Below are 13,564 nucleotides of genomic sequence, written 5' to 3'. Positions count from 1 at the left end.
ATACTGTGACCTTACACGAACACACACACACACACAACTCCCAGCCCACGAGAGTTGGAGTAACGACTCGCAGCGCAGTGGTACTGAAATTATTTCAGCCCTGAGCGGGATTCGAATCCAGACCTCCGTAGTGGCAGCCGGGAACTCTGCCAACCGCGCCATCGAGTCGTGTGTGTGTGAGAGAGAGAGAGAGTAGTACTGTGTACCCTCTCTTTCTATGAGTCAAGTGAAATATGCACAGAATTGTCTTATATAATGTTTATATAATATCTAGCTAATGCGAATTGTAGGGTCCCATAGGGAACTATATTCTGTGTCCACACTCATTGTTTTGACTTGTCAAACTAACCTAGTTATTATTATTATTATTATTATTATTATTATTATTATTATTATTATTATTATTATTATTATTATTATTATTATTATTAATTATTATCATTATTATTATTATTATCATTATTATTATTATTATTATTATTATCATTATTATCATTATTATTATTATTATTATTATTATTATTATTATTATTAATTATTATCATTATTATTATTATTATCATTATTATTATTATTATTATTATTATCATTATTATCATTATTATTATTATTATTATTATTATTATTATTATTATTATTATTATTATTGATGAAACTTGGGCTTCATTGCACCAGGATTTTGGGTGTGAATACCCTATCAGTCTTGTTTAAATGCGTTATACCCCGCCAAAATCGGTTTGATTACATATATGGTGATATAACATATATGGTGATTTAACATACATGGTGGCATACCAGAAATAGGCGTTTTAGCAATCATATTTAAAAATCAAACTAAATATTCGTATATTTTGAAATAGTACATATTACCCTACAAACTGTGATTTTTTACCCTGGATATTGTGAATTTAACCGTAGGGTGCCCCTACTCTTGCCAAAATCCCTACGAGTGGCTACTATAATTCTTATGAATAATGGAACTACTACAAAGGTGAATTTTCAGAAATGGCAAATAAAAACAAGGGACATACTAAGCAATATCATTATATAGAGATGCAACGAATATGCTACAAAGAAAGCAATTGTAAAACACAGTCAACGTAAAAAGACAGTAGAGGTTATGATAATTAAGGGGCTCGTTTATTGATAACTTAATGAATGACGGCAAGATCTATGAGTTAGACTGTAACCACGTGATCAATTCCGTGGAAACACAGAAAATGGGAACCAGAAAGACTAGGTGTTGATCACAAAACCGATCAATAAAGTTGAGAAAGTAAAATGAACAAAGTAGAAATAGAAACTCAAGTGGAAAGTCTAAAGCCCACTTTATATGGTCACTTGATCGTAAGCTTTAATAACAAAGGCAAGGCAATAATAAGGCAATAAAATAAGGCAATAACCAAAAAAACTGCACTGAATAGATGAAAATATAAATATAAGAAAACAAAACAGTTTTGCTAAAGATCAAAATACTAAATTCGTACAAAGATGACGACAAAATTTAACAAATATCCTAATGGAGAACAAATAGTTGGGAAATTGAATTAAGAAAGATGATGGTTACAAATCCATGTGAAAAAATATCATTTCCAAGAATGATGAGGAAATAATAGTGCGTCACAAGATGTACCACCACCATTGAAAAAAATGTACTTATTCAAGATGACGTATCATATACCTTACATGGGTCTCACTAAACGTCGACCAAAGTCAAATAATGCAACCATATGCTATTTTTATATATAAATTATGCATTTGAGCAAAAACCGTCATTGTGTGGTTTTGGTCGGCGTTGGTCGACTTTGGTCGACGTTTAGTAAGACCGCTAATGTAAGAATCATTCAAGACAAATAAAGAAAAATACACAAACTTCACAAATAAGAACGACGCAGATGACAGACGCAAGTGAAATAGTTTTAGTGTTCACTATATCAAAGATTAAAATAATAAAAACCAGAAACGGAACAGACAATCATTTAGAGGACAAAATCACATAGTTCTAGTCATATTCAGATAGTTGCAAAAGTAACGCCCTAGAATCAAAATAACTTAAGAAATGTCTCGTAAATATTTCTGTTGGAGATGTGCCATCTTTACCAAACTTGTGCATGTGTAGGCAGTGCAGAGAAACTGTAAAATTAAGACTGAAATTAAAAGTAGATCAAATAATGGCAAGGTTCTGCAAAGGAGGATAATTAGATCCTTAAGGGAAGGCGGAAAATAAACACTAAGAAAGATTGATTGATTGATTGATGGCTCAACTAACACGAACTCCTAATAGGTCTCTGAAACGGTCGAATTTCTTTCTTCCTCAATTCTGAAGAGATACTAAGAAAGAATATAACTCTACTTACTAAATGAAATTTAGTTTAGTGTTGACGCCATGGAATTAACATAATAGAAGTTGATGTGTGCATAAGTTGGCAAAAAAAGGTTTGAAGATTAATGGCGAATATTTGAACCACCTAAGATTTGCGGATGACATCATTCTTATTTCAGAAAGAGCAAGAACTTACAATATATGCTGAGTGATCTGAACAAGGAAAGTTTCAAAATAAGTTTAGAAACAAATAAGACCAAATCCAAAGTAATATTCAACACGAAAGTTAAAAGTAAAGAGATTATAATCGATGGTGAGAGTCTTGAAGAAGTTGAAGAGTATAATTATTTAGGCCACAAGGTGAAAGTGACGAAAGATCATGATAATGAAATAAAAATGCTTATCATAATTGGTTGGAAAGTGTTTGGTAAGTATAATAAAATCCTGAGAGGCTCTCCACCTTCATGTTTAAAACATAAATTTTACAATCAATGCATTCTGCCAGCAATAATCTACGGGTGTGAGACTTAAAAACTGACGAGGACAATGGAAACAAAACTAAGGACAGCACAGAGGAGAATGGAGAGATCAATGATGGGAATATCGTTGAGAGACCGAAAGTAAGTTGGGTGAGAGAGCAGACTAGAGTGAAAGATATTGTAGAGGCGGTGAAAGAGAGGAAGTGGAATTGGGCAGGTAAGTTAGTGCGAATGACTGATGAGCGATGGAGCAAGTGCGTTACTGAGTGGACGCGGCTGGATGGAAAGCGTGGAAGAGGGAGACCAGACAGGAGGTGGAGAAACGAGATTGAGAAGTTTACAGGAGTGACGTAGCGGAAGTTGGCGCGGTCGTATGAATCATGGAATGCTACGAAGGAGGCCTTTGTTCAGCAGTGGATTCAGGATGGCTGATTTGATTGATTGATTGATTGATTGAGATTGTAAAAAATTATATAAATTCGTATTGATTTTAATCTTCTTATCATTTTCTTTCCTTAGAGTTTGTCAAGTATTCCTCCACCATTACGATTTTTCTTTAGCCCTAGTAATAATGTTCCTTCACAATTTTTTTTGATAAACTGAAACTACAAAATGATGGATATATTAATAGATATATTAATAGATATATCACACACGTTCTCAGTCGCAATGTTGGATTCAATATTATATAAAAATATGGATAAAAGTCAACCAGATATGTCGAAATTTTTCGATATCGCACCGAATTCAAAGAATTATTTTGATGTTTGGTGTTTTAATTTTAATTCTAAATGGTCACAAATATCAAATACCACTAGGGAACCATGAAAAAAAAAAAAAAAACTAATGCGAAATAAATTGAGAACAAAATTTAAGTATGCTTTGCACGTAGATCTGGCAGTCCAACAGTGTACAATAGACACCTTAGAGTTAGTTGATAAAAGAATATTCAAAATAAACATTTCTTTACATAATTAACCCTTTACGTATATAGCTGTAGTTTTCTTATTATTATTTTTGTCATTAGACTATTCTATTCCTCATCACGGTATTCCCACCTTCGGTAATAAAGATGTTTATCAATTTCAATCGATGCCTAGCGATATGACGTCATAAATCATCCATATATTCATAATATATCTTTGAGTTTCCTTTCTGGTTATGACAGACAAATTCCACCTCTTTTTTTTTTTTTTCTTTTTTTTTTCTTTTCTTCGCTTCATCTTCAGCCTCTGTTCTTACCAAACATCAAAGGCAGTTCTCAAAGGAATTCGCTTCCCTTTGTTGTCGTGCCTTCTGCCCTCGCTACTTCTTTTCATAAATAGGTGCACATGCACACTTATAGATATAGGCATATACTCGTACATACATAGGTTATTTACACACACACACACACACACACACACACACACACACACACACACACACATATATATATATATATATATATATATATATATATATATATATACATATATATATATATATTGCATTGAATACGACAAGGTTTTCACAAATATTAACCTTCTTCCTAATGTTTTCAAAATTTCTCTCTGCGCCCAAAGTATACGAATACACAAACACACACACGCACACACACACACACACACACACACACACACACACACAAACACACACACACGCCCGTGTGGTGTAAATGTACCCCACAAACATGCTTTTGCGTAAGGTGCAAGTTGATGCATGGTAGAGTTGTGTGGTAACTGATCTGACTCAACGCTCGGAGGCTAGAAAGGGTCACCGCAATTAGGTCGCGTCTGCTCAAGGCGTCAGGTCGGTCTTTTGTATATATATTGCCTGCCCCAAGCGGGCAGGCCGTTCAGATTCAGACAATTCAGTCATTCAGTCTGACCTCTACACTTGTAGCGCGTCACTAGGCCTTCGTGGTCGGTCCCCCTACTTGGGGACCACGCCACGTCCGTCCTTAGGCCGACGCACACGTATCTTAACTAGAATAAATTACACAAGCCAAACCGCGCATCACTCTCCCTACGTCACCAATGCACCCAGTAACATACACCCGTATGTTACACATGCACGCACGCACGTTCACACACACACACACACACACACACACACACACACATGCACACACAAGTGGTGAGATCAAAGTGAGGAAAAGAAAAGAAGTAACATCAACGCAACGGTGAACACCAAATTAGGTTTTTCCTAAAAATCATGATTAAATGAAAACAGACGAAAAAAAACAAAAACGGCGTCACCAGTAGACATTAGCTGAAAGTTAGTCAAAGAGAAGACACTATGATCAAGAGGGAATGACATTCTTAGAATAGGGAATTAATTCAACTGCATACATAAACTGTGATAAGCTTCTTAAATATGACAAATTGGGTAATATATATAAATTATGGTGAAACCCGAATTCAGTGTAGGACAGCGTAAAGTGTTTACTTTTCTTACTTAAATTAAACTGTAATAGAGTGTTTACTTTTCTTAAGTTAAACCGTGGTTACTCCGAGGCATCTGTTTACACCAAAACAAGTTTGTCCTTTGCCATCTCTTTTTGAGTGAAGTTTGCAGGAGTGACGTGGCAGAGACGAGCTCTGTCGCACGAGTCATGTAACAGTGTGAGAAAGGCCTTTGTTCAGTAGTGGACTCGGAATTGCAGATTGATTGAGTGGCTGACTGATTTATTGATTGACTGACTGAATGACTGATTGATTGACTCAAAGGGATTACAAAGGCGGAGCATGCCGACAGGAGACCTTTTGATCCATATCTCATTGATAGATTGATTACTCAGAACAAAAGATACGATGTCATATTTGATATAATACAAAAAAAAAAAAACAGTGATATTTTTCTATATAGTTGGAAACATTTCAACAAAAAGAAATACACGTGGAATTAAATCCAGATCAAACAGATTATCCCATATCAACGGCATAAGGCTAGAATAGTCTAAATATATACTAATATGATTATGTATATCAAAGTTGACCCTATGTCAATGAGCACAATATCCGGTTTAAACTGGATCATCTCCTCATTTACGAACAACATTGTATCAAAATAATTCGCGTAGTGTCATGATATAATGTACAGGTAATGGTAGATACGATCAATTATGAACGATTATATTCGTTTTGGTATATTAATATCAGATCAATGTCGAGAGGACATGATTACGAGACAGGGATTACTGATGCTCTGAATGGAATAGTCAGCCAACATCACCAGCGTGATATTCCATCCGTACATACACACATACATATATACATATATACGTACGTACATACATACATACGTACATACACACACATACATGAATACATACATTACATACATACATACATACATACATACATAAATACACATATAGACATGCATGCATACATACATGCACACATACATACATACATATATACATACATATATACGAATGGTAAAAATGGAAAGACACGATTGGGAACAAGAGACTTTATTTCTAATCGCGTCCTTCCATTCTTACCATTCATACACCTGTAATGATGTCACGATACATATATACATACATTCATACATACATACATACATACATGCATACATACATATATATATATATACATACATGCATAATACACACATACATATAGACATACATACATGCATGCATACATAAGTACATGCACACACACATACATACACACATACATAGATACATAATACACATATACATATAGACATACATATATGCATGCATACATACGTACATGCACACACACATACATACACACATACATACATACATATATATATATATATATATATATATACATGCACACACATATACATACATACATACATGCATACATATATACTTACATGCATACATGCGTACATAGATACATGCATACATACATACATGCATACATATATACATACATACATGCATACATATATACATGCATACATATATACGTACATACGTACATACATACATACATATATACCTGCATACATATATACATACATACGTACATACATGCATGAATATATACACACCGGTATATACATAAACATATGGTGGCATATACACATAATACATATAATACTAATAGATGCCTCGAATTCCATCGACTGGAAGCCCGTATCCGTATAGTAGCTCTCAACGGTCCCCTAGATGTCTGGAAAAAAAAAAAAAAAAAAAAAAGTTACAGGTCGAAGCTCCCAAACTCGGCATTCTATGACTCGGCAATAGTCAAAACTCGGTTATAAAAATGTGTCTTCTAAAACCTAACGGCAGACCACCCAAAAGACGGTATCGTAGTTCCCGGCAGGGACACTTTACGGCACATTAATGTGGAGCAGTTTCTGTGTCACCTACCCAAAGTGATAGGAGGGAATCCATCATTGATTATCTTCTCTCTTATCCGAAAAAATGGAGGAAATACGGTTGAAGTTGACATAGAGATATTTTGAGCCCAGTCCGGGGACTGAATGTCAGCCCCTCATGGCTGGACCTCTAGATGGAATTGAAGATGCCTGTGTCTACGCCTACTATTACGCCTACTCCTATGTCTATGTGCATATGTCTATGTCTATATGTTTATGTCTATGTCTATAGCAATGTTTATGCATGTCTATGCCTATACCTAAGTCTATGTCTATCAACTCTTGGATCAAAATCCCATTATATCTTCTACTTGGCCATCGAATCCACCATACCTCATTCTTATGCAACGACGACAACAACGACGACGAAGACGACGACGACGACGACTACGACACCATCGGCGTCCATTCCCATCACAAAAGACCCGCACACGATCGTTCTTCACTCGCTCCGAATGCCACTTTAACCACCACACCTACACCCATTTCCTTCGCTGTCGTGACGCCTCCTCTTCCCCTTTTTCCCCTTCCCCTTCCCCGTGCCCGTCCTACTTCCCGTCCCCTTCATTTTAGTTTCCTTTTTTATCACCCAGCTTCAAGAAGGAGCCACATCCCCGTGAGCTTTTTCACTGTCGAAGGCTGTTTCATTAATCTCCATAATATGGCGAACCCCTACCCCCCTTCCTCACCCTCTCTCACCCTCCCTCCCTCCCTTCTTCGGGTGAATAAAAATGCCTTGAAGACGTCACAATATCTGATTTTTTTTTTTTTTGGTATTTGTATTTGTCTTCCCTTTACTGTGACGCCTCACCCTGAGCCTGAATAGAAACGACTAAGCCTAAGTCTGAGCTAAACCCTTATTAAGGGGACGATCCCATAGCTGAATAGAATTGATAGGCGTAGTCCCCAAAAAATATAAATGAATTGATAGATAAATAAATTGAATAAATTAGTTAATTAATAATAGATAATTCAATAAGTAGATAAATTATTAAGCAGATAAATAGATAAATGTATCAAGTAATTAATTGTTTAATTGGTCGTTAAAACAAAAGTAACTGTCTACAGAAAAATAATCAATGCAGCAAGCACCATCACCTTGAATGAAATATATATATTAGAAGTCTTGCTGCCTGTCTACACTATAGATAAATTAATGAACAAATTAAAAAAATACGTTGATGAGGAATTTAAAGAAATACTTATACAGTTGTACTTAGATGATTCATCATAAAAATAATATATGTAGGAAATATTCAAATATCGTTAGTAATATAAAAAAAATTATGTTATGACGCCTACATTCAGAGCTAGTGACGTCACTTGTGCGGTAAAGCTCACTTAGTTTCCTCAGATTCTTGAGTGTCGCTGTTCTTGTTCCCGTTGCTGTTGTCATTATTATTATCATTATTGTTCATATTATTATAATCATTATTATTATTATTATTATTATTATTATTATTATTATTATTATTATTATTATTATTATTATTATTATTATTATTATTATTATTACTATTACTATTATTTATTTACTATTTTTATCACTTATTATTACCATTATCATTATCATTGTTGTTATTACTTTTATCATTATCACTAGTATTATTACTATCATTATTATTACCATTATCATTACTAATATTATCACTATTATCAACATTATTATCATTATCATAACTGTCGTCTTCATCATAAGTAATACATGTAGAAATAGTGCTTGTAGCATTATCATCAATGAAAATCCTTGAAAACCAGGACAGAATGTTTACATAAAAAACAAGAGAAAATTAAATTGGAGATTGATTATATATATGCCTGAGTGACATTTGTTTCATTATCGAGGTTCAAAATATTTGTTTCCTATTGATGCATTTCAAACAAATTTATACATACATACATATATGTAAACATACATGCATACATACATATATATATATGTATACATACATGCATACATACATATATGTATATATACATACCTACATACTACATATGTACATATATGCATATGTACATACATATATACATACATACGTACATACATATATGTATATATACATACATGCATATATATATACATATATACACATATATACATACATACGCACATACATATATATACATACATACATACATGTATACATACATACTACATACATATGTACATACATGCATTTGTACATACATGCTTATATACATACATATATACATACATACACACATACATACATTCATACGTACATACATATATATGTATATTCATACGTACATACATATATACATACATACGTACGGACATACATATATACATACATGCCTACATACATACGTACATACATACATACATATGTACGTACATACATATATATATATATATATATACATATATACATACATACATATATACAGACATACATATATACATACATACATACATACATACATACATGCATACATACATATAAACATGCATACGTACACACATACATAAATACATATATACGTACATACATACATACATACATATGTACTTATATACATACATGCATACATGCAAAGTAGACCACTTGGAAAAAGAAACTAACGAAGCAGAGCGCTTTCGTATATTACATCCAGTACATACATACATACATATATACATACATATATGCATACATACATACATACATACATACACACATAAAAAAGACAATACGCTAAAGGTATTGAATTTTATCTCTTATGCAGATGTTCATTAGCATGAAGATATCAAAGCTTAGGAATGTAGATTATATGTAGAATATGGAATACGGAAAACGGAATACAGAATGTAGAATGTATGAAAAATCACATGAATTCGTGATTCTAAATATGCGGAAAAACCACCAAGGAAAATGATAAAATGATGACCGAGCGCTTTCGTGTATCTAGACGTCTTTTTAGATGTCTAAATAGACGAAAGCGCTCGGTCATCATATAATTATTTTCCTTGTTGTTTTTTCCGCAGAATGTAGAATATAGAATATAGATGTAAGGGAAATAGTTCATGGAAACTACAGACGAAGTCATAGCCAAACTGACACTTTCGGAGAATACGTTCGGAATAAATCATCATACCATGTATTTACCGAATTATGTACGTCAAGGAAAAATAGATAAAAATTAAAAAATTAATAGAATTAGGTTTCGCTTTTCCCACACTTATTTCGGAAAAATAATGCTGCCAAATGTGCATTCCTTTGTAAGAGGAAAATTCTAGATTAAAGTACGATAGAACTGATTACCCTCAAGCAAATCATATATGAACGTGAAACGAATCAATACGAAACGATAATCATGCAGTAACCAATCAGAGGGCGGAGTCTCTCTCAAACATAAACGGTACACAAAAAGTTGAGTGTATTACTGATTAATCACCTTAATTTCTTACTATTTCAGGGTGCCCAGCAGCGCCGTCGTCAGCATGGAAGAGAGCGATGGGGAAGCGCTAGAAACAGAGCCCCTCGTAAAGTCACAACCTGCAGACGACTCTCCTGCAGAATCTAAGGACGCCCCCAACCAGGAGTCCCTACCTGCCAGGACGACCCAAGGGTCACCTACGAATAAAAACAAGCGGAATTCGAAACCCCGGCTCTCGTTGGTTTTGACCAATGAGAAGGACCAACGACTTCCGAGGGATCCTGTCATCAACGATGGCCTCAAGGGTCCTGAGACTCCTACGACCAAATGCTCTTTCTTCGGGGTCAAGAACTACCTGCACCATTTCTATGAACGGCAGCACGTGCAAAACCCCAACATCTACGAGGACTTCCATCAGGTAGGTCATTATGTCCCTACAAAGATTCTACAACATAACACGTACGTACTAAAAGAGCACACTGGGCTTCCACGGGTTTCATCAGCGGCGAGAGTTAAGAGTTCGTTTGAGTGAAGGCGATTTCGATTACAATATTTTATTTTTCAAAACTCCAAATATCATAATATCGTTCCGTCATATATAGCAAAGCTGAATGATGGACGAAGATATTATAAACCTAGACGAATGTTAGACATACTGTTAAAATGTTCTTCGAGAAGTCAGGATTTCTGTAAACAAAGTCATTCTAGTTATTCAAATGAAAGTTGGAGGTAGAATGTGGAAGGGAAAATAGCCCAGTGTGATATTACCTCATCCACGTAAACACCTTGTACTTTCAGTTGTTGGTGATATGACATCAAGGACAAATCTAGTGGAAGTTAGCGGATACTTATTGATTAAATTCAGCACTGAAGCGGACTCTTGGGGGCTAGAGAACAGCAATTCATAAGGCACATTGTTAAGACTGGTTTGGAGGTTCTCTAGTCTGAATGAAATCTCCTTGTGCTCACCAGAACAAACTGGTTATATGTCACATATTTCTTATAATAGATCATAGAGGGCTTGTTGAGGTAATGTTTCAGGATCTTTAATTGTCAGATTAGCTCAAATTAGGACCTAACACTTTCTGGACACTAGCTGTGTTAGAGTACAGCTTGGCTCATTGGGTTTAGAACTCTCTTCGTGAACACTAAGGCCCGGGTTTGATTCCCACTTGCTAAGCACCTCATTGCTTAAATTATTCGCTAGCAGTCACGGGACTGGTAGTTAGCACAATAACGACCCTAAGCTGAAGGAGATCCTGGCAATCATCAGATGTTAAAGTGAGCTACTCCACGACAGTAGTAGAGACGCTTGTAATATCTTACAGTATCTTGTAAGTCTTACCCTTTGATTGCCAGCTTCCTTCAGCTGACTAAAATCACCTGACTGCAGCCATAATAAAATGTACAAAGAGAATTAGTCACTGAAAGGGTTATATTTACATAACAACACAATTTATGTTTTCCCTGGAACAAAAGGCCTTGGATCCGCAGACGGGAAAATAATCATCTGATAACGCCACAGCCCAACGGTTATGCAGCCAGATGCACGATGGCATTCATATAGAATTTGTGTTTTCTAAGACAGGAGCCTCCTCATGCTTACAAGAACTCCCAGTGGGTACAGAACAGCTTAGGGTGTGGTCGTGTGGGTGAGCCAAAACTTGTTTTCATGGATGAAACATAATACACATATTCTGTGCATTATTGTGCACCGCCATCATTCCCATCGCGTCGCGATGCAGCCAGGTGCTAAATGACGACATATCTCGCCACACCCATGGGAGGGGTACAAGGGGCCCAGAATTGATCTCCTCTCTCTCTCTCTCTCTCTCTCTCTCTCTCTCTCTCATGTAATATAAAATTTCGTAGAATTCCTGCAGTAAATATGCCCCCTAAGCCCACGAGTTAGACAAATGGTTCTTGCAAAGAGACCAGTTTGTCTTACTAATATTGATAGACTTCTTTCGCAATCTCACCACGGTAAAGGGACGTGCATGGGAGGGAAGAATTTTTCACGTAATTTGAACACTCCTTTTCCAAAGACATCTACGACGTTCCTCTACACCAGTTTTACCCATACTTTTTTAATTATTGTCCCCTTTTCTTAATTTTCTAAATAAAATATTCCCTCTAATCTATATTCTATTCTAATAAAATAAAATTTTGAACGGAAAGTGCATTTAAATTTTATGAATTATTTCCATAATTTGACACTGATCTGACCAAGGAATAAAAAAAAAATCAATACTCAAATATGTATATATTTCAAACTTGATTAAACAAAGGATAGATATCTTTAAATTATAAAAGACTGTCATTTGTATTCCCAAACATATTTCAAACTCCATTACCTTAATTAACATAAAATAGTACTTTGTAATTACTTTTCCTCCGTACCATAATTTATTGCCTCAAAACATGTTTTAGAATTGGTAATCGTAAGCCCCGGGATACGCTGGGCATATAGGCTGGTTACATTACATATATGTGTATATATATATAGTATGTATATACTGTGTGTGTGTGTGTGTGTGTGTGTGTGTGTGTGTGTGTGTGCGTGCATGTGTGCGTGTGTGTGTGTGTGTGTGCGTGCATGGGTGTGTGTGTGTGTGTGTGTGTGTGTGTGTGTGTGTGTGTGTGTGTGTGTGTGTGTGTGTGTGTGTGTGTGTGTGTGTGTGTGTGTGATGCTGCATCCCCCCTATGATGTCTGCATGATCCAGTCTGGACAACACAGCCCCTCGACCTCCACCAGGTCTCCTAACTCTCTTCTCTCCCACAGGAGGAAGTCTACCTGGTGAAGCGAGCTGGCGTGACCTCTTGCTCAGGGACGGGCTTCCGTTGGTCTCTCCTCTTGGGCGGACTCATTCTCGCCATGGGGGCAGCCGCGTTCATCGTGGCCGCCTGCACCCCACGGCGCGCCACCGTCCTACCACGGGTTCGTGGGTCCTCTGTCACTCTGGGTGTGGGGTATCTCCCCCGAGGGATGGGGGAGGGGGGAGCATGTGGGGGGTTCCCCAGAGCTCAG

General features: G+C 35.9%; 1 protein-coding gene across 3 annotated transcripts in view; it reads left to right on the top strand.

The window, feature by feature from the left end:
* Window positions 1-13,564, top strand: part of LOC143017737 (uncharacterized) — a 346,603-nt gene that overhangs the window by 326,375 nt on the left and 6,664 nt on the right. For all 3 annotated transcript variants that reach the window (XM_076172543.1, XM_076172542.1, XM_076172544.1), the window contains 2 exons: window positions 10,576-10,954; window positions 13,319-13,474. In XM_076172543.1, coding sequence (XP_076028658.1) covers window positions 10,601-10,954; window positions 13,319-13,474 — 510 coding nt within the window. In that variant the 5' untranslated portion in view covers window positions 10,576-10,600. The remainder of the gene's footprint in view (window positions 1-10,575; window positions 10,955-13,318; window positions 13,475-13,564) is intronic.

This window comes from Oratosquilla oratoria, chromosome 33, assembly GCF_046742065.1.
Source record: "Oratosquilla oratoria isolate Oo_2021 chromosome 33, ASM4674206v1, whole genome shotgun sequence".
Lineage (NCBI taxonomy): Eukaryota > Metazoa > Arthropoda > Malacostraca > Stomatopoda > Squillidae > Oratosquilla > Oratosquilla oratoria.
Note: the sequence above shows the minus strand (reverse complement) of the source record. Positions and strands in the feature narration are given on the sequence as shown.